General features: G+C 46.5%; 1 protein-coding gene across 2 annotated transcripts in view; it reads left to right on the top strand.

Moving 5' to 3' along the window:
* Positions 1–25,214, top strand: part of LOC132821637 (solute carrier organic anion transporter family member 2A1-like) — a 151,357-nt gene that overhangs the window by 38,753 nt on the left and 87,390 nt on the right. For both annotated transcript variants that reach the window (XM_060834345.1, XM_060834346.1), the window contains exon 4: positions 19,013–19,237. In XM_060834345.1, coding sequence (XP_060690328.1) covers positions 19,013–19,237 — 225 coding nt within the window. The remainder of the gene's footprint in view (positions 1–19,012; positions 19,238–25,214) is intronic.

Raw genomic sequence — 25,214 nt, 5'->3', positions numbered from 1 at the left:
AGTCAATATGCCAGTCATGCCAGCTGAAGTCCATCACTCCAAGTTTAGACCCCACACTTTGAGTTCAGGCTCAATATATCTAATGCTGGTCCAGCACTTCTGGCTTAGGGCTGACACACCTCTAGCTCAATACTCCTAGTTCTGACCTAGCACTCTTAGTTCAATATCAATAAACCTAATTCAGTCCCAACACTTTGAGCTTGGTATGAATAATCCTAATGGTGGCACAGTGGTTAGCACTGCTGCCTCAGTGTCAGAGACCTGGGTTCAATTCCCTCCTCAGGCGACTGTGTGGAGTTTGCACATTCTCCCTGTGTCTGTGTGGGTTTCCTCCAGGTGTTCTGGTTTCCTCCCACAGTCCAAAAATATGCAGATTATGTGAATTGTCCATGTTAAATTGCCCGTAGTGTTAGGTGAAGAGGGAAATGGGTCTGGGTGTGTCCATGTGGACTTGTTGGGCTGAAGAGATTATTTCCACACTGTAAGTAATCTTAAATTCCAGTTTATGTCCAGTCCTTGTAGTTCAGTATGTATACACCTGGCTCAGGGTCAAGGCTCCTAGTTTTAACCCACCACTCTGAGCTCAGGCCTAGTACTTGTAGTTCAGGCCTAATAGATGCAGCACTCTGAGCTAAGGCTCATTACTCTTGGCATTGGCTCAACAATCCTTGCTCAAGCTCAATACTCCTTGTTCAGGATCAGCACTGCTGGATAATGACTCGAATTTTTAAAATTCGACTCCATTGTGTTTGGATCAAGCTGCCAGAGGAAGTGGTGGAGGCAGGTACCATCACAACATTTAAAAGGTATCTGGATGGATAGATGAATAGGAAGGGTTTAGAGGGGCATGGGCCAAAATGCAGGCAAATGGGTCTAGGTAATATTGGGATGTTTGGTCAGGACAAGTTGGACTGACTGATCTGTTTCAGTGCTGTATGACATAAGGACACTATCTTTTCCCAAGGGCATTCTGTCCCCTTATGAGGCAACATTTACATTTTCTGCTTCTCAGCTGCAGTGATGTTCATGAAATTTCTGAATGAGTGTTCTAATTGTGTAAATCATTAATCTTTAAACTCTTTGAACTTGTAATAAGGTGTAAATATGTGGTTTCATATCTTTTATCCAGGATCAGTAGGAATCGGTCTCTTTCTGCATTGCTGCTGAGTTTCCAAAGATCCAAAAGGTGTCCGATAACTTGTTTTATGGTCCTGGTGTGAATATTGCAATAAAGGTTGGAGGTCATTTGGCCCACTGAGCTATGCTGATTCTTTCACAGTGGGATTTTGTTAGCACACACACCCCACCCCTCCATTCTTTCCTGCATTTTTTTCCTGTCAAATATTTATTTGGTTCCTTTCTGAAAACTCCCATTGAATTTATTTCAACAATATCATTTCAAATCCTAACTACACAACTGAAACCACTTTTATTTAGGCAGCATTTTAAACATGGTAAAATGTCCTAAGAACTTCATAGGAACATCTACAAACCACATGTTGATGCTGACATCCATAATCAAATTAGGACAGATGGTCAAGAGTTTGATGATATGTAAGGACCATTTTGAAGGTGAAAGTGGAAAGCAGCAGATGGTTCAGGGAAGGGATTCTCGAGGTTTGGTCTGGTCAAGTAAAGGTACTGCTGTAAATAGTAACGCAGTGAAAATCAAGGAGGCCAGAGTTTGAAGTGTTTTCAATGACACGGAGTTAAAATATCCATTCAGCCCCTTAACCCTTCTGTCCCTTACGTTAAATCTATACCCCTAATTATTGATCCCCCCCATCAATGGGAAAGGTTCCTTTCTGTCTGTCCTATCGATGCCCCTCATAATTTCTTACATTCTATGTCTCTTGAGACTGAGATGTCTCTTCTCAATCTCCGGAAAACAACCCCAGTCTCTTCTTTCTTTTTTCGCAACTGAAACTCTCCAGTGCAGGCAACATCCTGGTAAATCTCCTCTAAATCCTCTCCAGTGTTATCACATCCCTCCTATAATTGCACACAATAATCCAGCTATCTTCTAACCAGCAATGTATACAGTTCCAGCAAAACTTTACTGCTTTTAAATTCTATGCTTTGGTTCATAAAGGCAAGTATATCATAGATCTTCCTGACTGTTATCTAACCATCCCACTACCTTAGGGGGCTGGTTGGCATGCATGCCAAGCTCCCCTATGATCACTGGTGCTTCCCAGGATCCTACCATTTATCATGCATTTCCTTGCCTTTTTCATCCTGTCCAAGTGCATCACCTCACACTTAACCAGACTGAATTCCATTTACCACCAATTAGCCCTTCTGATCACCCTATCTATTTCTTCCTGTAATCTAAGGCTATCCTAAGGATATTCTCACTATGTACTACCCCAGTAATTTTTATATCATCCATAAACTTACTAATCAATCAATGGGAAAGATGCTGGAGTCTATTATAAAGGATGAAATTACGAAACATCTGGATAGTAGTAACAGGATAGATCAGAGTCAGCATAGATTTATGAAGGGGAAATCATGCTTGACTAATCTTCTGGAATTTTTTGAGGATGTAACTCTGAAGATGGACGAGGGAGATCCAGTAGATGTAGTGTACCTGGGCTTTCAGAAAGCTTTTGATAAAGTCCCACATAGGAGGTTAGTGAGCAAAATTAGGGCGTATGGTATCGGGGGCAAAATACTAACTTGGATTGACAGTTGGTTGGCTGATAGGAAACAAAGTAGTAATAAATGGCTCCATTTCGGAATGGCAGACAGTGACCAGTGGGATACCGCAGGGATGAGTGCTGGGTCTGCAGCTTTTTACAATATATGTTAATGATATAGATGATGATATTAGTAGTAACATTAGCAAATTTGCTGATGATACTAAGCTGGGTGGCAGGGTGAAATGTGAGGAGGATGTTAGGAGATTACAGGGTGACCTGGACAGGTTAGGTGAGTGGTCAGATGCATGGCAGATGCAGTTTAATGTGGATAAATCCACTTGGTGGCAAGAACAGGAAGGCAGATTACTACCTCAATGGAATCAATTTAAGTAAAGGAGCAGTACAAAGATCTGGGTGTTCTTGTACACCAGTCAATGAAGGTAAGCATGCAGGTACAGCAGATAGTGAAGAAGGCTAATAGCATGCTGGCCTTCATAACCAGAGGGATTGAGTATAGAAGCAAAGAGGTTCTTCTGCAGCTGTACAGGCTCTGGTGAGACCACACCTGGAGTACTGTGTGCAGTTCTGGTCTCCAAATTTGAGGAAAGATATTGAGAGACTGCAGCGTAGGTTCACGAGGTCAATTCCTGGAATGGCGGGACTACCTTACACTGAAAGACTGGAGCGACTGGGCTTGTATACCCTTGAATTTAGAAGACTGAGAGGGGATCTGATTGAGATATATAAGATTATTAAAGGATTGGACACTCTGGCAGCAGGAAACATGTTTCCACTGATGGGTGAGTGCCGAACCAGAGAACACAGCTTAAAAATATGGGGTAGACCATTTAGGACAGATGAGGAGAAACCTCTTCACCCAGAGAGTGGTGACTGTGGAATGCTCTGCCCCAAAGGCCCAGTCTCTGGATTCATTTAAGAAAGAGTTTGATAGAGCTCTCAAGGGTAGTGGAATCAAGGGTTATGGAGATAAGGCAGGAACAGAATACTGATTAAGGATGATCAGCTATGATCATATTAAATAGTGGTGCAGGCTCGAAGGGCAGAATGGCCTACTCCTGCACCTATTGTCTAATCTTCTGACATTCAAGTCTAAATAATTTATCTAGACCACAAACAGCAAAAGCCCCAACAATGAGCTCCACAGGAACCAACAGGACAAAGGCTACCAATCACAATAACATCCCTTGACCATCATCCTCTGTGTCCTGCCACTTAGATCCAATTTATCAAATTTCCTTACCTTTGCTATCTGACTCCCATGTGAGACCTTACCACAAGTCTTGCTGAACTCCAAGTAAACTACATCAAAAACATTGCTGTCTTCTCCAATTTGAAAAATTCCATCAAGTTAGTCAGACATTACCTCAAAGAACAAAGAAAATTACTGTACAGGAAGAGGTCCTTCGGCCCTCCAAGCCTGCGCTAAATCAGATCCTCTATCTAAACCTGTCACCTATTTTCTAAGGGTCTGTATCCCTTTGCTCCCTGTCCATTCATGTATCTGTCTAGATACATCTGAAATGACGTGCCTGCCTCTACTATCTCCATTGGCAATGCATTCCAGGCACCCCACAACCCTTTGCATAAAGAACTTTCCATGGATATCTCCCCTTAGTTTTTCCTCTCTCACTTTGAACGCGTGATGCCTAGTACTTGAGTCCTCCCACTCTGGGGGGGAGAAAGCTTCTTGCTATCCACCCTGCCCATATCTCTCATGATTTTGTAGACCTCCATCTTGTCACCCTTAACCTCCATCTTTCTAAAGAAAATAATCATGGCCTACTTAACCCCTCTAAACTGCTAACACCTTCCATAGCAGGCAACGTCCTGGTGAACCTCCCCTACACCCTCTCCAAGGCATTCACATCTTTTTGGTAATGTGGTGGCCAGACCTGCATGGCAGTATTCCAAATGTGCCTGAACCAAAGTCCTATACACCTGTAACGTGACCTGCCAACTCTTGTACTCAATACCCCATCCGATGAAGGAAAGCATGTCATATGCCGCCTTCACTACTCTATTGACTTGTGTTGCCACTTTCAGGAACAATGGACCTGAACACCCAGATTTTCCTGTACATCAACTTTCCCCAGGACTTTTCCATTTATTGCATAGTTTGGTCTTGAATTGGATCTTCCAAACACATCACCTCACATTTTCCTGGATTGAACTGCATCTGCCACTTCTCTGCCTGGCTCTCTAATCTAACTATATTCTGCTGTATTCTCTGACAGTCCCCTTCATTATCTGCTACTCCAACAATCGTAATATTATCTGCAAAACTCTCTAATCATGCCACCTATATCTTCCTCCAGATCATTCATGTATATCACAAACAACAGTGGTCCCAGCACAGATCCCTGTGGAACATCACTGGTCACCGGTCTCCATTTTTAGAAACTCCCTTCTACTACTGCTGTCAATCTCCTATTGCTCAGCAAGTTCTCTATCCATCCACGAGAACACCCTGGATTCCATACGACTTCACCTTCTCCATTAGCTGACCATGGGGAACCTTACAAGCCCCTTACTAAAATCCATGTATATGACATCTACAACTCTTTCCTCATCAATCAACCTTGTTACTTCCTCAAAGAATTCTATTATATTTGTAAGACATGACCTTCCCTGCATAAAACCATATGTCTATCATTAAGCCCATTTTCTTCCAAATGGGAATAGATCCTATCCCTTCTTCAGCAGCTTACCTACCACTGATGTTAGTCTCATGAGTCTATAATTACCTGGATTATCCTTGTTACCCTTCTTAAACAAGGGGACATTAGCAATTCTCCAGTCCTCTGGGACCTCGCCCATGTTCAAGGATGTTGCAAAGATATCTGTTGAAGTCCCAAGCTATTTCCTCTCTCACTTCCTCTAAAAACCTGGGATAGATCCCATCCAGACGTGGGGACTTGTTCACCTTAATGGTTTTAGAATACCCAATATTTCCTCTCTCCTTATGCCGACTTGACCTCGAGTAATCAAACATCTATCCCTCGCCTCAGTGTCCATCATGTCTCTCTCCTCTATGAATCCTTGGGGGGAGGTTTGCTAGTGCTCTTTGGGAGGGTTTAAACTAACTCCGCGGGGGCATGGGAACCAGGACTGTAGCTTTAGGGTACAGGACCTTGAGTGTAGGGAGGTTAGGAATAATGCAGCGATCTCTAAGGAGGGTGCCTGTAACCAGAAGGGTGGATTGAAGTGTGTATACTTCAATGCCAGAAGTATAAGGAATAAGGTAGGTGAACTTGCAGCGTGGGTTGGTACCTGGGACTTCGATGTTGTGGCCATTACAGAGACGTGGGTAGAACAGGGACAAGAATGGCTGTTGCACGTTCCAGGGTTCAAATGTTTTAGTAGGATCAGACATGGGGGTAAAAAAGGGGGAGGCGTGGCATTACTTGTCAAAGATAGTATCACAGCAGTGGAATGGACGATGGAAGAGGACTTGCCATCTGAGGTAGTTTGGGCTGAGGTTAGAAATAGGAAAGGTGAGGTCACCCTGTTAGGTGTTTTCTACAGGCCTCCTAATAGTCCTAGAGAAGTAGAGGATAATATTGCGAGGATGATTCAGGAAAAGACTGAAGGTAGCAGGGTGGTTGTTATGGGGGACTTTAACTTCCCAGATATTGACTGGGAGAGCTATAGCTCGAGTTCATTAGATGGGTCGGTGTTTGTACAATGTGTGCAGGAGGGTTTCCTGACACAATATGTCGACAGGCCAACAAGAGGGGAGGCTATATTGGATTTGGTTCTAGGTAATGAACCAGGCCAGGTGTTAGACTTGGAGGTAGGTGAGCACTTCGGGGACAGTGACCACAACTCGGTGACTTTTACTTTAGTGATGGAGAGGGATAATCATGCGCCGCAGGGCAAGAGCTATAGCTGGGGGCAGGGAAATTATGATGCAGTGAGGCATGACTTAGGATGTGTGGATTGGAAAAACAGGCTTCAAGAGAAGAACACTAATGAGATGTGGGGATTGTTCAAGGAGCAGCTACTGCGTGTCCTCGATAGGTATGTACCAGTCAGGCATGGTGTAAAGGGCCTTGTGAGGCAGCCGTGGTTTAGTAAGGAATTGGAGTCCCTTGTGAAAGGGAAGAGGGCGGCATATGTAAAGATGAGGCGTGAAGGTTCAGTAGGGGCGATTGCGAGTTATAAGGTAGCCAGGAAGGAGCTAAAGAGGGAGCTAAGAGAAGCGAGAAGGGGACATGAAAAGTCTTTAGCTGGTAGGATTAGGGAAAACCCAAAGGCTTTCTATAGGTATGTCAAGAATAAAAGGATGACTAGGGTAGGTATCGGTCCAGTCAAGGATAGTAGTGGGAAGTTGTGTGTGGAGGCGGAGGAGATTGGAGAGACATTAAATCAGTACTTTTCATCAGTATTCACTCAGGAACAGGACACTGTTGCTGATGTGAATATGGAATCACAAATAATTAGAATGGATGCCCTGGAAATATGCAGGGAAGAGGTTTTGGGAATATTGGAAAGGATGAATATAGATAAGCCTCCTGGGCCTGATGGCATTTACCCCAGGATCCTATGGGAAGCTAGGGAGGAGATAGCAGAGCCATTGGCCTGGATTTTTATGTCGTCATTGTCAACGGGAATAGTACCAGAGGACTGGAGGATAGCGAATGTGGTCCCATTGTTCAAGAAAGGGAGTAGAGATAGCCCTAGTAACTATAGGCCAGTGAGTCTGACTTCAGTGGTGGGCAAAGTCTTAGAGAATGGTAAGGGATAAGATTTATGAACATCTGGGTAGGAATAACGTGATCAGGGATAGCCAGCATGGTTTTGTGAAGGGCAGGTCGTGCCTCACAAACCTTATTGAGTTCTTTGAGAAGGTGACTAAGGAAGTGGACGAAGGTAAAGCAGTAGATGTTGTGTATATGGATTTTAGTAAGGCGTTCGATAAGGTTCCCCATGGTAGGCTAATGCTAAAACTTCGGAGGTATGGCATTGAGGATACATTAGAGGTTTGGATTAGGAATTGGCTGGCTGGAAGGAGACAGAGGGTAGTAGTTGATGGATTATGTTCATCTTGGAGCGCAGTTACTAGCGGTGTACTACAAGGATCTGTTTTGGGACCATTGCTTTTTGTTATCTTTATAAATGATCTAGAGGAAGGACTTGAAAGCTGGGTAAGCAAGTTTGCGGATGACACAAAAGTCGGTGGAGTTGTGGATAGTGAGGAAGGAAGTGGTAGGTTACAGCGGGATATAGATAAGTTACAGAGCTGGGCGGAAATGTGGCAAATGGAATTCAATGTAGCTAAGTGCGAAGTCGTTCACTTTGGTAGGAATAACAAGATGATGGATTACTGGGCTAATGGTAGGCTACTTGGTAGTGTGGATGAGCAGAGGGATCTTGGTGTCCATGTACACAGATCTCTGAAAGTTGCCACCCAGGTAAATAGTGCTGTGAGGAAGGCATATGGTGTACTGGGCTTTATTGGCAGAGGAATTGAGTTCCGGAGTCCTGAGGTCATGTTGCAGTTGTATAAGACTCTGGTGAGGCCTCATCTGGAGTATTGTGTGCAGTTTTGGTCGCCATACTATAGGAAGGATGTGGAAGCTTTAGAACGAGTGCAGAGGAGGTTTACCAGGATGTTGCCTGGAATGGTAGGAAAATCTTATGAGGAAATCTTATGTGAACTCTCCTTCTTCTTTTGGTGAACTCTCCTTCTTTATGTTCATTTAAGCGGGCATTGGATAGGCATTTGGAAGTTATTGGGCTAGTATAGGTTAGGTAGGACTCAGTCGGCGCAATATCGAGGGCCGAAGGGCCTGTACTGCGCTGTATCCTTCTATGTTCTATGTTCTATGTAAAGGCTGAGGCACTTGGGGCTGTTCTCATTGGAGAAGAGAAGGTTTAGGGGAGATCTGATAGAAGTGTATAAGATGATTAGGGGTTTAGATAGGGTAGATACTAAGAACCTTTTACCGCTAATGGAGTCAGGTGTTACTAGGGGACATAGCTTTAAATTAAGGGGTGGTAGGTATAGGACAGATGTTAGGGGTAGATTCTTCACACAGCGGGTTGTGAGTTCATGGAATGCCCTGCCCGTATCAGTGGTGAACTCTCCTTCTTTATGGTCATTTAAGCGGGCATTGGATAGGCATTTGGAAGTTATTGGGCTAGTATAGGTTAGGTAGGATTCGGTCGGCGCAACATCGAGGGCCGAAGGGCCTGTACTGCGCTGTATGCTTCTATGTTCTTTGTTCTATGAATACCGAAGCAAAGTACTCATTAGGAATCGGACCCATTTTCTCTGACTCCACGCAAAACTTTTCGCCTCTGTCTCTGAGTGGGCCAAACCTTTCCCGAGTTACTCTCTTGCTCCTTATAATGAATAAAAAACTTTGAGATTTTCTTTAATCTGATGGCTAAAGATATCTCATGACCACTTTTAGCCCTCTTAATTCATCATTTCAGATAGGTCCATGCATTCCCGACATTCTTCCAAAGCTTCATTTGTCTTTAGTCGCCTAGACCTTATGTATGCTTCCTCTTCCCTCTTAGCTAGTTTCGCAATTTCAGCTGTCATCCATGATTCCCTAATCTTGTCATTTCTATCCCTCATTTTCACAGGAACGTATCTCTCCTGAATTCTAATTAACCTCCCTTTGAAAGCCTCCTACATATCGAATGTGAATTTACCTTCAAACAGCTGCTCCCAGTCTACATTCCCCAGCTCCTGTGGAATTTTACTATAGTTGGGGCCTTCCCCCATTTTGGGAGAAAGTGAGGACTGCAGATGCTGGAGATCAGAGCTGAAAATGTGTTTCTGGAAAAGCGCAGCAGGACAGGCAGCATCCAAGAAGCAGGAGATTTGACATTTCGGGCATGCGCCCTTCTTCAAGAATGAGGAAAGTGTGCCAAGCAGGCTAAGATAAAAGGTAGGGAGGAGGGACTTGGGGGAGGGGTGTTGGAAATGCGATAGGTGGAAGGAGGACAAGGTGAGAGTGATAAGGTGAGGGCGATAGGCTGGAGTGGGGGTGGGGTCGGAGAGGTCAGGAAGAAGATTGCAGGTTAGGAAGGTGGTGTTAAGTTTGAGGATTGGGATTGAGACAAGGTGGGGGGAGCGGAAATGAGGAAACTAGAGGAATCTGAGTTCATCCCTTGTGGTTGGAGGGTTCCTCGGTGGAAGATGAGGCGCTCTTCCTCCAGCTGCCGTGTTGCTATGGTCTGGCAATGGAGGAGTCCAAGGATTTGCATGTCCTTGGTGGAGTGGGAGGGGGAGTTGAAGTGTTGAGCCACGGGGTGGTTGGGTTAGTTGGTCCGGGTGTCCCAGAGGGGTTCTCTGAAACGTTCTGCAAGTAGGCAGCCTGTCTCCACAATATAGAGGAGGCCACATCGGGTGCAGCGAATGCAGTAAATGATGTGTATGGAGGTGCAGGTGAATTTGTGGCAGATATGGAAGGATCCCTTGGGTCCTTGGAGGGAAGTAAGAGGGGAGGTGTAGGTGCAAGTTTTGCATTTCTTGCGGTTGCAGGGGAAGGTGCCGGGAGTGGAGGTTGGGTTGGTGGGGGGTGTGGACCTGACGAGGGAGTCACGGAGGGAGAGGTCTTTTCAGAATGCTGATAGGGGAGGGAAATATATCCCTGGTGGTGGGGTCCGTTTGGAGGTGACAGAAATGACGACGGATGATACGATGTATATGGAGGTTGGTGGGGTGGTAGGTGAGGACCAGTGTCCTGGTGGCGATTAGAGGGGTGGGGCTCAAGGGCGGAGGAGCAGGAAGTGGAGGAGATGCGGTGGAGAGCATCGTCAACCACGTTTGAGGGGAAATTGTGGTCTTTGAAGAAGGCGGCCATCTGGGTTGTTCGGTATTTGAACTGGTCCTCCTGGGAGCAGATGCGGCGGAGACGAAGGAATTGGGAATATGAGATGGTGTTTTTAAAGGGGGCAGGGTGGGAGGAGGTGTAGTATAGGTAGCTGTGAGAGTCAGTCGGTTTATAGTAAATGTCTGTGTTGATTCGGTCGCCCGAGATAGAAATCGAGAGGTCAAGGAAGGGGAGGGAGCAGTCTGAGATGGTCCAGGTAAATTTGAGGTCAGGGTGGAAGATATTGGTAAAGTGGATGAACTGTTCAACCACCTTGTGGGAGCACGAGGCAGCGCCAATACAGCCATCGATGTGGCGGAGGAAAAGGTGGGGGGTGGTGCCAGTGTAGCTGCGGAAGATGGACTGTTCCACATATCCTACGAAGAGGCAGGCATAGCTGGGCCCGTGCGGGTGACCATGGCTACTCCTTTGGTTTAGAGGAAGTGGGAGGATTGGAAAGAAAAGCTGTTCAGAGTGAGGACCAGTTCAGTCAGTTGAAGGAAGGTGTCAGTGGAAGGGTACTGGTTGCTACGGCGGGAAAGAAAGAAGCGGAGGCCTTTGAGTTCTTCGTGATGGGGGATGGAGGTGGACACGGATTGGATGTCCGTGGTGAAAATAAGGCGTTGGGGACCGGGGAAGCAAAAATCATGGAGGTGGAGGGCGTGAGTGGTGTCCCGAACATAGGTGGGGAGATCTTGGACTAAGGGGGACAGGACTGTGTCGAGGTACGCGGAGATGAGTTCAGTGGGGCAGGAGCAGGCTGAGACAATGGGTCGGCCGGGGCAGTCAGGTTTGTGGATTTTGGACAGGAGGTAGAATTGGGCGGTACAGGGTTCTGGGACTGAGCTTGGAGGCGGTGTATGGGAGATCCCCTGAGGTGATGAGGTTATGGATGGTCTGGGAGATGATGGTTTCGTGGTGGGAGGAGGTGGGGTCATGGTCAAGGGGGCAGTAGGAGGAGGTGTCTGCGAGCTGGCGTTTCACCTCAGTGTAAAGGTCGGTGCACCAAACTACTACTGCGCCACCCTTGTCTGCTGGTTTGGTAGAGAGGTTGTGGTTGGAACCGAGGGAGTGGAGGGCTGCACGTTCCGAGGGTGAGAGGTTGGAGTCGGTGAAAGGGGTGGAGAGGTTGAGGCAGTTAATCACGGTGGCAGTTGTCTATGAAGAGATCGAGGGCAGTTAAGAGGCCAGCACAGGGTGTCCAGGTGGATGGGGTGTGTTGGAGGTGGGAGAAGGGGTCGTCAGAGGGTGGGCGAGAATCCTGGTTGAAGAAGTAGGCGCGAAGGCGACAGAAGAATTGTTCGATGTCCCGCCGCGTGTTGAACTTGTTAATCCAAGAGCGTAGGGGAATGAAGGTGAGGCCTCTGCCAAGGACTGATCTTTCATCCTCAGAGAGGGGGAGGACTAGAGGGATGGTGATAACACTGCAGGGCTGGGAGTGAGTACCTGGTGTGGGGCTGGAGCTGGGAGTGGGGATGGGGTTAGGGGTGGGGTCGGGAATCGGGGTGGGGACGGAGATCGGGGAGAGGATGGGGTTCAGCGTGGGGGCAGGGTGAGGCGAGCGAATGGAGATCGCCGTGGGGGCGGGGTTAGGCATGGTGATGGAGATCGGCGTGGAGGCGGAGATGCATGCAGTGTGGTCGTTGTGCAGATGAGTGATGTCACTGGGAACAGAAGCGGCTGTGGCGACGACAGAAACTGTGCTGTTCCTGATAGCCGTGGACCGTGCGGAGACCGGGAATCTGTCGCCGATGGTCTTCCTGGCAATCGTGGAGGCGGTTGTCTGGGCGGCGATCGCGGAGGATACATGGTCGGTGGGGGTGGAAGTAACATCATGGTTCGCGGCAGCGATTGCTGCCGTGGGCGCTGCAGCGGCCACGTGGTTAATGGCGCCCAAGTGATTTCAGAGGCCGATGGAAGATTCTGGAACAGTTGAGGAACCCATGTACTTACCCCCACACCAACATTCTTCATGTACTTACCCCACACTCTAGGTTCCGCAACTGTTAGGTACATGAAAGTTGTTGGCGTGGGGATAAATACATGGGTTCCTCTGGGTTCCTCAACTGTTCCAGAATCTTCCAATCACTCAGGCGCCATTAACCACGCGGCTGCTGCAGCGCCCGCGGCAGCAACTGCCACCACGAACCATGACGTCACTTCGGCCCCCAACAACCATGCAGCCTCCGCAATCGCCGCACAGACGACCGCCTCCACGATCGCCAGGAAGACCATCGCCAGCAGATTCCCGCCTCCGAACGGTCCACGGCTATCGGGAACAACACCGTTTCTGCCATTGCCACAGCCACTTCTGCTCCTAGTAACATCACTCACCTGCACAACGGCCACGCCACATGCATCTCTGCCCCTACGCCTCTCTCTCTCTCTCTCTCTCTCTCTCTCTCTCTCTCTCTCTCTCTCTCTCTCTCTCTCTCTCTCTCTCTCTCTCTCTCTCTCTCTCTCTCTCTCCACGCTTAACCCCGCCTCCACACCGAGCACCGTCACCATGCTGAACCCCACCCTCGCCCTGATCTCCATTCCCGCCCCCACACGTAACCCCGCCCCCACTCCCAGGTCCAGCCCCACACCAGGTCCTCGCTCCCAACACTGCCGTGTTCTCACCATCCCTCCAGAACTATCCCTCTCTGAGGATGAAAGATCAGTCCTCGGCAGAGGCCTCACCTTCATTCCCCTACGCTCTTGAATTAACAAGTTCAACACATGGCGAGACATCGAACAATTCTTGCACCGCCTTTGCCTCCGCACCTACTTCTTCAACCAGGATTCTCGCCCACCCTCTGACGACCCCTTCTCCCACCTCCAACACACCCCATCTATCTGGACACCCCGTGCTGGCCTCTTACCCGCCCTCGATTCTTCATAGCCAACTGCCACCGCCTCAACATTAACCGCCTCAACCGGTCCATCCCTCTCACCCACTCCAACCTCTCACTCTCGGATCGTGCAGCCCTCCACTCCCTCCATGCCAATCTCACCATCAAACCAGCAGACAAGGGAGGTGCGGTAGTAGTTTGGCGCACTGACCTTTTACACCGCTTACGCCAGCTCGCAGACACCTCCTCCTACTGCCCCCTTGACCATGACCCCACCTCCCACCACGAAACCATCATCTCCCAGACCATCCATAACCTCATCACCTCAGGGGATCTCCCATACACCGCCTCCAACCTCAGTCCCAAAACCCTGCACCGCCCGTTTCTACCTCCTGCCCAAAATCCACAAACCTGACTGCCCCGGCCAACCCATTGTCTCAGCCTGCTCCTGCCCCACTGAACTCATTTCTGCATACCTCAACACGGTCCTGTCCCCCTTATTCCAAGATCTCCCCACCTATGTTTGGGACACCACCCACGCCCTCCACCTCCTCCATGATTTTTGCTTCCTCGGTCCTCAACACCTTATCTTCACCATGGACATCCAGTCCCTGTACACCTCCATCCCCCATCACGAAGGATTAAAAGGCCTCCGCTTCTTTCTTTCCCGCCGTACCGACCAGTACCCTTCCACTGACGCCCTCCTTCAACTGACTGAACTGGTCCTCACTCTGAGCAACTTTTCTTTCCAATCCTCCCACTTCCTCTAAACCAAAGGAGTAGCCATGGTCACCCGCACAGGCCCAGCTATGCCTGCCTCTTCGTAGGATATGTGGAACAGTCCATCTTCCGCAGCTACACTGGCACCACCCCCCACCTTTCCCTCCGCTACATCGATGACTGTATCGGCGCTGCCTCGTGCTCCCACAAGGTGGTTGAACAGTTCATCCATTTACCAACATCTTCCACCCCGACCTTAAATTTACCTGGACTACCTCAGACTCCTCCCTCCACTCTCCATTTCTATCTCGGGCGACCGAATCAACACGGACATTTACTATAAACCGACCGACTCCCACAGCTACCTAGACTACACCTCCTCCCACCCTGCCCCCTGTAAAAACGCCATCCCATATTCCCAATTCCTTCGGCTTCACCGCTCCCAGGAGGACCAATTCCGAACAACCCAGATGGCCGCCTTCTTCAAAGACTGCAATCTCCCCTCATGATCGACGATGCTCTCCACTGTACATCCTCCACTTCCCGCTCCTCCGCCCTTGAGCCCCGTCCCTCCAATTGCCACCAGACAGAATCCCACTGGTCCTCACCTACCACCCCACCAACCTCCATATACATCGTATCACCTGTCGTCATTTCCGCCTCCTCCAAACGGACCCCACCACCAGGGATATATTTCCCTCCCCTCCCCTCCCCATCAGCATTCCGAAAAGACCACTCCCTCCGTAACTCCCTTGTCAGGTCCACACCCCCCCCCACCAACCCAACCTCCCGGCACCTTCCCCTGCAACCGCAAGAAATGCAAAACTTGCGCCTACACCTCCCTCCTTACTTCCCTCCTAAGGGATCCTTCCATATCCGCCACAAGTTCACCTGTACCTCCACACACATCATTTACTGCATTCACTGTACCCGAAGTGGCCTCCTCTATATTGGGGAGACAGACCGCCTACTTTCAGAACGTTTCAGAGAACACCTCTAGGACACCCGGACCAACCAACCCAACCACCCACTTCAACTCCCCCTCCCACTCCACCAAGGACATGCAAGTCCTTGGACTCCTCCATCGCAAGACCCTGGCCACATGACGCCTGGATGAAGAGCACCTCATCTTCTGCCTAGGAACCCTCCAACCACAATGGATGAACTCAGATTTCTCCAGTTTGCTCATTTCAGCTCCCCCCACCTTGTCTCAGTCCCAACCCTTGAACTCAGCACCACCTTCCTAACCTGCAATCTTCTTCCTGACCTCTTTGCCCCCACTCCCACTCTGGCCTATCACCCTCACTTATCACCCTCACCTTAACCTCCTTCCACCTGTTGCATTTCCAATGCCCCTCCCCCAAGTCCCTCCTCCCTACCTTTTATCTTAGCCTGCTTGGCACACTTTCCTCATTACTGAAGAAGGGCTCATGCCCAAAACATCAATTCGCCTACTCCTTGGATATTGCCTGACCTGCTGTGCTTTTCCAGCAACACATTTTCAGCTTCCCCCAATTTAGCACCCTTCCTTTAGGACCACGCTCGTCTTTGTCCGTGAGTATTCTAAAACTTACAGAAATGTGATCACTATTTCCAAAAGTAATCCCCTACTGAAACTTCAACCACCTGGCCGGGCTTATTCCCGAACAACAGATCCAGTATGGCCTTTTCCCGAGTTGGGCTATTTACATGCTGCTCTAGAAAACCCTCCTGGATGCTCCTTACAAATTCTGCTCCATCTAAAACACTAACAGTAAGTGAATCCCAGTCAATATTGGGAAAATTAAAATCCCCTGTCACCACCACCCTGTTGCTCCTGCATCTTTCCATAATCTGTTTATATATTTATACTTCTATCTCATGTTCACTGTTGGGAGACCTGTAGTACAGTTCAACATTGTTACCGCACCCTTCCTATTTCTGAGCTCTGCCCATATTGCCTCACTGCTTGAGTCCTTCATAGTGCTCTCCCTGAGCATAGCTGTGATATCCTCTCTGACCAATAATGCAACTCCTTCACCCCTTTTACCTCCCTCTCTATCCCGCCTGAAGCATAGATATCCTGGGATATTTAGTTGCCAATCATGCACTTTCCTCAACCAAGTCTCCGTAATAGCAATGGCATCATACTCCCATGTACTAATCCAAGCCCTAAGTTCATCTGCCTTACCTACTACACCTCTCACTTTGTTGTCATCTGCTAAATTATACTTGTAGGACCTCATCCCATTTTTTTACCAACATCATTGGTGCACCATGACAACTGATTGCTCACCCTCCACCTTGAGGATTTTCTGCAGCCAATCGGAGACAGCCCTGACCCTTGCACCTGGGAGGAATCATGTCACTCAGGAGTCTCGTTTTCGACCACAGCACCACCCATCTTTTCCCCTTCCAATTGAATCCCCTATGACTATAGCCCTTGCACTCTTTTTCCCACCCTTCTATACCGCAGAGCCAGCCACTGTGCTATGAACCTGACTCCTGTTGCCTTCCCTTGGTGTGCCACCTTCCCCAACAGAATCCAAAACAGAAACAGTATTATATGTTTTGAAGGGAGATGACCACAGGGGCACCTGCACTGTCTTCCTGTTCTTTGAGTTTTGGTCACCCATTCCCTTTCTTCCTCAGCAATCCTAGTCCGTGGTGTAACCAATTCACTAAATGTTCTAAACACTACTCCATCAGCATTGCATATGCTCCAAAATGAGTCCATCCGCAGCTCCAGAGCTGTCATGTGCTATAACAAGAGCTGCAGTGGGACATTCTTCTTGCATGTGAAGGAGTCAGGGTCCCTGAGCTTTGTCCCTGAGCTCCCACAATGAACAAGAGGACCATAATCCAGATAACAAAACCATGCTGACATGGTTAATCCCAGTCTCTTCAAATGCAGAGAACCCTATCCCTCAGAATTACTTCCTTAAAGGTTAGATTTACTGCCTGTAGTTCATTGGTTAATGTTTACTCCATGTCTGAATATGGAACCACATTGGCTGTCCTCCAATCCTCTGACACCCGTCCTGCGGCTGGAGATTAATTCAAAATTTTTCCTGGACTTGTCAGGACCCAGAGCCTTTGCAGTATCTAGTACCTTCAAGTCATTTTTTGTTATCATGTGGAGTGAATTAAATTGGGACTAGCACCTCAGATACTGGGGTCCTCAGGAGAAGGTTGAATTACATCATCCACTAAGCACTTATGGCTGAGGGTTGTTGCTAATGTGTCATTTTATCTTTTGTAATGATGTGCTTGGCGTATCCATATTGGAGGCTGGGGATATTTGTGGAAATGCCTTTGCCAGGGAGAAAGGGGGAAAGAGAGATGGGTGGGGGTGGGGGAGGCCTGGTTCAAATCCCACCTGCTCCAGAGGTGTCATAACATCTAAATAGGTTGGTTAAAAATATTTCCAGTGGAGATATTGGTATCAGACAAATCAGACCATTGAAGGTGACTGCTCAGGTGGAAAAAGCAGTAAATAACAGTTAGTGTTTTTGGCTTTATAAAATGGGTTTAGACTACAAGAGCAGGGAGGTAATGTTGAACTTGTATAAGACAAGTTACACCACAGTGGAGGTACTGCATGCAATTCTGGGTATCATATTATAGGAAGGATGCATTGGTCAGCATGTGGAAGCAATTTACTAGAATTTTGCCACTGGCCAGATCCATCATTTATTACCTTTGCCTGTCTCCCTAACTTGCCCAGAGGCAGTTAAGAGGAGAAAGTGAGGTCTGCAGATGCTGGAGTATCGGAGCTAAAAATGTGTTGCTGGAAAAGCGCAGTAGGTCAGGCAGCATCCAAGGAACAGGAAATTCGACGTTTCGGGCATAAGCCCTTCATCATAAGCCCTGATGAAGGGCTTATGCCCGAAACATCGAATTTCCTGTTCCTTGGATGCTGCCTGACCTGCTGCGCTTTTCCAGCAACACATTTTCAGCTCAGAGGCAGTTAAGAGTCAATTATATTGATGTGGTTCTGAGGTCGCATGTAGACCAGATCAAGTAAGGACAATAGTTTCCTTCCTAAAGAATATTAGTGAACCAGATGGGTTCTCATTGGAGTCAGGTGAATTGGCCGTGCTAAATTTCCCGTAGTGTTAGATAAAAGGGGTAAATGTAGGGGTATGGGTGGGTTACGCTTCGGCGGGTCGGTGTGGACTTGTTGGGCCAAAGGACCTGTTTCCACACGTAACTAATCTAATCTGTAAGTAATCTAACCATTATTTGAGATTTGTATTCTGCCAAGGTAGGATTCAAATTCCAGTTCCAGAGAACTTTACCTGTGTCTCTAGATTAATAGTCGAGCAATAATACTTCTAGGCCAAAGCCTTTCCTGAATGATTCTGGGAATGAGATACTTAAATACAAAGATAGATTGAAGAAGTTGATACTATTCTCCATGGAGAGAGGAAGGATGAGAGGAGATCTGATAGAGGTTTCAAAATCCTGAACAGGCTGAATAGAATAGATAGAGTGAAGCTATTTCCACTTGTAAAAGAAGCAAACATGAGAGTATATGGACTGTCAAAATGAACCAAGGGTGATGTGGAAAAAGAAACTGTCACAGAACAAGTTGTTATGAAATTCTCTCCCTGAAAATGTGATGGAAACAGGTTCAATTGAGGCAATGGTTTTTTGCATTGTAATGATGTGCAGGGATATGAGGATAACGCAGGAGACTGGCAATGGATAACAGAAAGATGCTGCCTGACCTGCTGTGCTTTTCCAGCAACACAATAGAGCCTGTAAAGGTACATTAGGCTGAATGGCCTCCTCCTTCCTCATAACAATTCTGTGACTTTGTGAAATCCACCAGAGAAGACTATTCAAAGGAACATTTATCAATCTGCTCCCAGACAAGTGCACAAACCCATCCCAGTTTCCACACCAATTGTAAGGTAAAAGTGAAAACAAAAAGTAATAAACCCTGTGGAAATAAATGACTTTGTCTTTCTTGCAGAAAACGTAAATTATTCCAGCATTGACACCTGTCGCCTAGAGAACCAGACACAAAGCATGGAAATCTGTACTAAGTTCACAGTACACTTGAACAATATGAGCATTGTGTGGATAATAATTGTTATTGCCCAGCTAATAGTGGGCATTGGGACTGTGCCAATTCAGCCGTTTGGCATTTCGTATGTGGATGATTTTGCTGAGCCTTCAAACTCTCCAATATATATCGGTAAGTTTTCAAAATGCACAATGTTGACATATCTTTGAAAATTGATTTGTACTTGGAACATAAAACATAGAACAGTACAGCACAGAACAGGCCCTTCAGCCCACGATGTTGTGCCGACCATTGATCCTCATATATGCACCCTCAAGTATCTGTGACTATATGCATGCCCAAAGGTCTCTTAAATGTCCCCAATGACCTTGCTTCCACAACTGCTGCTGGCAATGCATTCCATGCTCTCTCAACTGTATAAAGAAACCACCTCTGACATTCCCTCTATACTTTCCTCCAACTAGCTTAAAACTATGACCCCTCGTGTTAGTCATTTCTGCCCTGGGAAATAGTCTCTGGCTATCGACTCTATCTATGCCTCTCATTATCTTGTATACCTCAATTAGGTCCCCTCTCCTCCTCCTTTTCTCCAATGAAAAAAGCCCGAGCTCAGTCAACCTCTCCTCATAAGATAAGCCTTCCAGTCCAGGCAGCATCCTGGTAAACCTCCTCTGAACTCTTTCCAAAGCATCCACATTTTTCCTATAATAGGGCGACCAGAACTGGACGCAGTATTCCAAGTGCGGTCTAACCAAAGTTTTATAGACTGCAACAAGATCTCATGACTCTTAAATTCAATCCCCCTGTTAATGAAAGCCAAAGCACCATATGCTTGCTTAACAACCCTGTCCATTTGGGTGTGCAGATACATAGATCCCTTAAAATGGATCTATGTATCTGCACACCAAGATCCCTCTGTTCCTCCACACTGCCAAAAATCCTATCCTTAATCTTGTACTCAGCTTCCAAAATGCATCACCTTGCATTTATCCAGGTTGAACTCCATCTGCCACCTCTCAGCCCATCTCTGCTTCATGTCAATGTCCCGCTGCAGCCTACAACAGCCCTCTATACTGTCAACAACACCTCCAACCTTTGTGTCGTCTGCAAACTTGCTGACCCATCCTTCAATCCCCTCATCCAAGTCATTAATAAAAATTACAAACAGTAGAGGCCCAAGGACAGAGCCCTATGGAACACCACTCACCACTGACTTCCAGGCAGAATATTTTCCTTCTACTACCATTCGCTGTCTTCTGTTGGCCAGCCAATTCTGTATCCAGACAGCTAAGTTCCCCTGTATCCCATTCCTCCTGACCTTCTGAATGAGCCTACCATGGGGAACCTTATCAAATGCCTTGCAGAAGTCCATATACACTACATCCACAGCTCGACTCTCATCAACTTTTCTAGTCACATTCTCAAGGAACTCGAAGGTTTGTGAGGCATGACCTGCCCTCACAAAGCCATGTTGACTGCATTTAATCAAGGCACGCTCTTCCAGATGGTCATAAATCCTATCCCTCAGAATCCTTTTTAACACCTTTCAGACGACAGACGTGAGACTTATTGGTCTGTAATTGCCAAGGATTTTCCTATTTCCTTTCTTGAAGAGAGGAATTACATTTGCCTCTCTCCAGTCCTCAGGTACGACTCCAGTGGAGAGCGAGGATGCAAAGATCTTCGCAAGTGGTGAAGCAATTACATTTCTCATTTCCCAAAGCAGCCAAGGACAAATCTTGTCTGGGCCTGGTGCCTTGTCAATCTTAATGTTTGACAAAATTTTCAGCATATCAGCTTCCTCTATCGCTATCCATTCCAGCATGCACACCTGCTCTTCAAAGGTTTCATTCACTACAAAGTTTGTTTCTTTCGTAAAGACAGAACCAAAACACTCATTTAGGGCTTCCCCTACTTCCTCAGACTCCACACATAAATTCCTTATGCTATCCCTGATTGGCCCTACTCTTTCTTTGACCATTACACTTATGTGAGGAATAAGAGAAAATGCCTTTGTGTTCTCCCTAATCCCTTCTGCCAAGCCTTTCTCTTACCCCCTCCTGGCTCTTCTAAGACCATATTTGAATCCTTATTGTAACTATATTATTTATCTTGTAACCTATTGCCCTTTTGTATTAAGATGGTCAGTGCTTAAATCATCTCATCATGTTTTCAGCATCAATTCAGTTCTGACACAGGTTTACAAAGACATAAGCACAAATCATGCACACCTTCTTCTTTCCACACTGAAGAGGTGTCCTGATCAGAAACATTTAGGATTCAGAAGCTTTCTTGCTTGTGTAATTTATTCTGGGATTGTGGTAATAGTTTATGTAGAGCCTGTTTGCCTATTACCATTCCCTCCCAGTGACCTGAGTATCCTAAAATTCATTACAATCTGTGGAATATTTCCTTCTTTATAAAACAAAGAATCTAACTGTAAAACATAGAAAATTCTGGAATTGTTGACTGTGGTGTCCCGAGTGTTCTCAATTCCTTGTAGTGGCCATTGATCTCAGAACACCTCGATTGTATTCGTAGATGCTGCATGCTCCTGCACAAGAGCTAGTTGGGTACAAGCATTGTTGGAGAGGGGCAAGTAGACAGTGATCATTCCTTTGGGCTGCAGCCATCTTGGACCATTGTATGATCACCTTGGCCTCACCTAGAAGCAGTCCCAAGAGGAGATCTTCACTACATATCAGAAAGATAGATTGACGTGAATCCTGAAGTTGATGAGCAGCCCCTCCAAAATGATCAGAAATGAGCTGCAATCTTTCATGATGTCTGAAAATGTGACTCATGAGTGTCATATTTGTACAGATAAATGAAATCTTAACCAATCATTGGCGGCATGTACATGTACAATATTAATCACAACCAAAGTTAAAAATCACATGACACCAGGTTATAGTCCAACAGGTTCATTTGAAAATACAAGCTTTTGGAATGTTGTTCCTTTGTCAGGTAGCTAGTGGGGCCAAATGCATAGGACATAGAATTTATAAATGTCATACAACTGATGCAATGTATTAGACAAACCCAGATGGCTGTTAAGTCTGTGATCACTTAGAATAAACAGATTGGCAGTTGTTGGTGTTGAGTACTGATCAATCTCCAGACACAATCCTACAATGTCTTCACCTTCAACAAACAGTTCTTCATCCAGACAGATGGAACAGCCATGGGGACCAAATTCGCAATCCGATAAGCCAACATATTCATGCACAAGTTTGAACAATACTTCTTTGCTACACAGGACCACCAACCATCAGCAGATACATTGACAACATTTTCTTTCTCTGGACCCATAGCGAGCAATCACTGAAACAGCTACATAGTGATATTAGCAGGTTTAATTCCACCATCAGACTGACCATGGACTATTCTTTAGAATCAGTCTCATTCTTACACACACATACATCTCCATCAAGGATGGACTCCTCAGTATCTCACTTGAACGCAAACCTATGGATAATCTCTCAATGCTGTCCTTCTCAATCTGCCACCCTAACTATATTTTTAAAAAATCCATATACAGACACTGTTTAAATGAGGAGGAATGCTATGGACACCTGAAGTTTTTGAAGGACAGCCTCATAAGAACAGGATATGATGCTCAGCTCCTCAATTGCAAGTTCCTACATGCCACAGCAACAAATCTTGATGACCTCCTCAGGAGACAGATGCAGGATATAACTGATAGGGTACGCTTCGTTTTCCAGTACATCCTGGGAGCGGAGAATCTACGCTGTGACCTTCACAGTCTGCAATACATTATCGATGAGAATGAGTGTCTCTCCAAGGTCTTCCCTATACCTCCACTTCTCACCTTCTAAACAACCACCAAACCTTAAACAGACCATTGTTCGCAGCTGACTGCCCAGCTTTCAGGACAACATCAACCACAAGACCATGTAATCCTGTCATGGCAACCACTGCGAGATGTGTCAGGTCATTGGTATGGAAACAACCATTACACGTGGAGATACCACCCATCACATGCGTGGCATTTATTCATGTGACTCGGTCAACATTGTCTATCTGATACGTTGCAGGCAAAGGATGCCCTGAGGCATGGTATATTGGCAAAACCATGCAGATGCTACAACAATAGATGAATGGATATGAGGCAACAATAGCCAGACAGGAATGTTCCCTCTCAGTAGGGGAGCACTTTAGTGGTCATTCAAGGACATTCAGCCTTGGATCTTCAGGCAAATGTACTCCAAGGCAGACTTCAGGATATGCAACAAAGCAAAAGCACTGAGCAGACACTGATAGCCAAATTCGATATCCACGAGGATGGCCTCAACTGCGATCTTGAGTTCATGTCACACTACAGGTGACCCCACCACACTATACACTCACACATACACTCACTCTCACACACAAATACATTGTCACACACAAACACATTGTCACACACTCAAATGCACACAGACTCTATCTCATATACACGCTCGCTCTCACACACGCACCCTCTCACAGAAAAGTACTGTGTCACACTGGCGCATACACACCTTTCAAGCAAGCAAACTCTCTGTCTCAGACACCCACATATCCATGGGATGAATTTACAGGTGTATTTGCAGATTCTTTTTTTTTTGTTCGAAAAGCACACAAAGTCAGTCAGTCAATGTGGCATTTTATAAATTCCTACTTTGTAAATACCAACAGTCTGACTCCAGGTTGGGACAAGACAGACTCTAACCTCACACCTTTAATGCATTGTCTGAGCTGAGATGTCTTATCTACTGATAAAACCATAAAGTTATCCTGGGTGGTAACTTCTGGGATTTACATATTAATTAGTCAAAACCTGCATCACTATTCTAAGTGATGACAGAATTAACAGCCATCTAGGTTTGTCAGTTGTATGATGCTTTAATCTTTTTCTTATAAATTCTGCACCTATGTGTCCTGCCCCACTAGCAAACCTGATGAAGGAGTAGCACTCCGAAAGTTTATATTTTTAAATAAACCTGTTGGACTATAACCAGGTATGGTGTGATTTTTAATTTTGTCCACCCCAGTCCAACACTGCTACCTCCACATTATGGCAACCACTGTCAACACATGGTTGGCTGGAGAGTTACCACAACTTGCTTTTCTGACTGAGCTTATTTCATCTAAATTATCAAGAGAAAAATCACCAGGTAGTCTATGAAGAAAAGGCTTTTGTCTTAAACAAAGTGAAATTTATTAAATGGTAGTGATCAGGTTCAAGTGCATGAGTAAGATAGACATTCTTACTAAGATGCTATGATAACAGATCCCAAGGTTCCTTTCCCTACCAAACTCCTTAAGGCATCGTCAGTTGTGTGTTTAGCATTTACCCTTTCAGACCAATATCATTTACAACATCTCCCACACCCCCTACAAAATATTCTTTCCACTTAAGTTTTACATTCATGTACAAATTGGTATATCTGTGATACTTTTATCTATGTCGTTTGGGTGGCATAGTGGGTCAATGATTAGCACTGCTGCCTCACAGCACCAGAAAGTTGGTTTCAATTCTATCCTTCGACATCTGTCTGTGTGGAGTTTGCACATTTTCCCTGTGTCTGCATAGGTTTCCTCTGGGTGTTCTGGTTTCCTCCCATAGTCCAAAGATGTGCAGGTTAGGTGGATTACCCATGCTAAATTGCCCATAGCATCTGGGTCTGTATAGTCTAAGGGGGTTAGCCATGGGAAATGGTGGATCACAGGGTTAAGGGTAGGGAGGTCAGTCTGGGTGAGACGTGCTTCAGAGTTTTGGGGTGTGCACTCGATGGGCTGAATGGCCTGATTCCACACTGTAGCGAATCTGTGATAGTCATCTGCCGACATTTCCGCCACCTCCAAAAAGACCCCACCATCAGGGATATATTTCCCTCCCCACCCCTTTCCGCCTTCCGCAAAGACCGTTCCCTCAGTGACTACCTGGTCAGGTCCATGCCCCCCTACGACCCACCCTCCCATCCTGGCACTTTCCCCTGCCACCGCAGGAACTGTAAAACCTGTGCCCACACCTCCTCCCTCACCTCTATCCAAGGCCCTAAAGGAGCCTTCCACATCCATCAAAGTTTTACCTGCACATCCACTAATATCATTTATTGTATCCGTTGCTCCCGATGCGGTCTCTTCTACATTGGGGAGACTG

This window comes from Hemiscyllium ocellatum, chromosome 13 (assembly GCF_020745735.1).
Source record: "Hemiscyllium ocellatum isolate sHemOce1 chromosome 13, sHemOce1.pat.X.cur, whole genome shotgun sequence".
In the NCBI taxonomy this organism is placed as follows: Eukaryota; Metazoa; Chordata; class Chondrichthyes; order Orectolobiformes; family Hemiscylliidae; genus Hemiscyllium; species Hemiscyllium ocellatum.
This window is presented reverse-complemented; position numbering and strand designations above follow the sequence as displayed.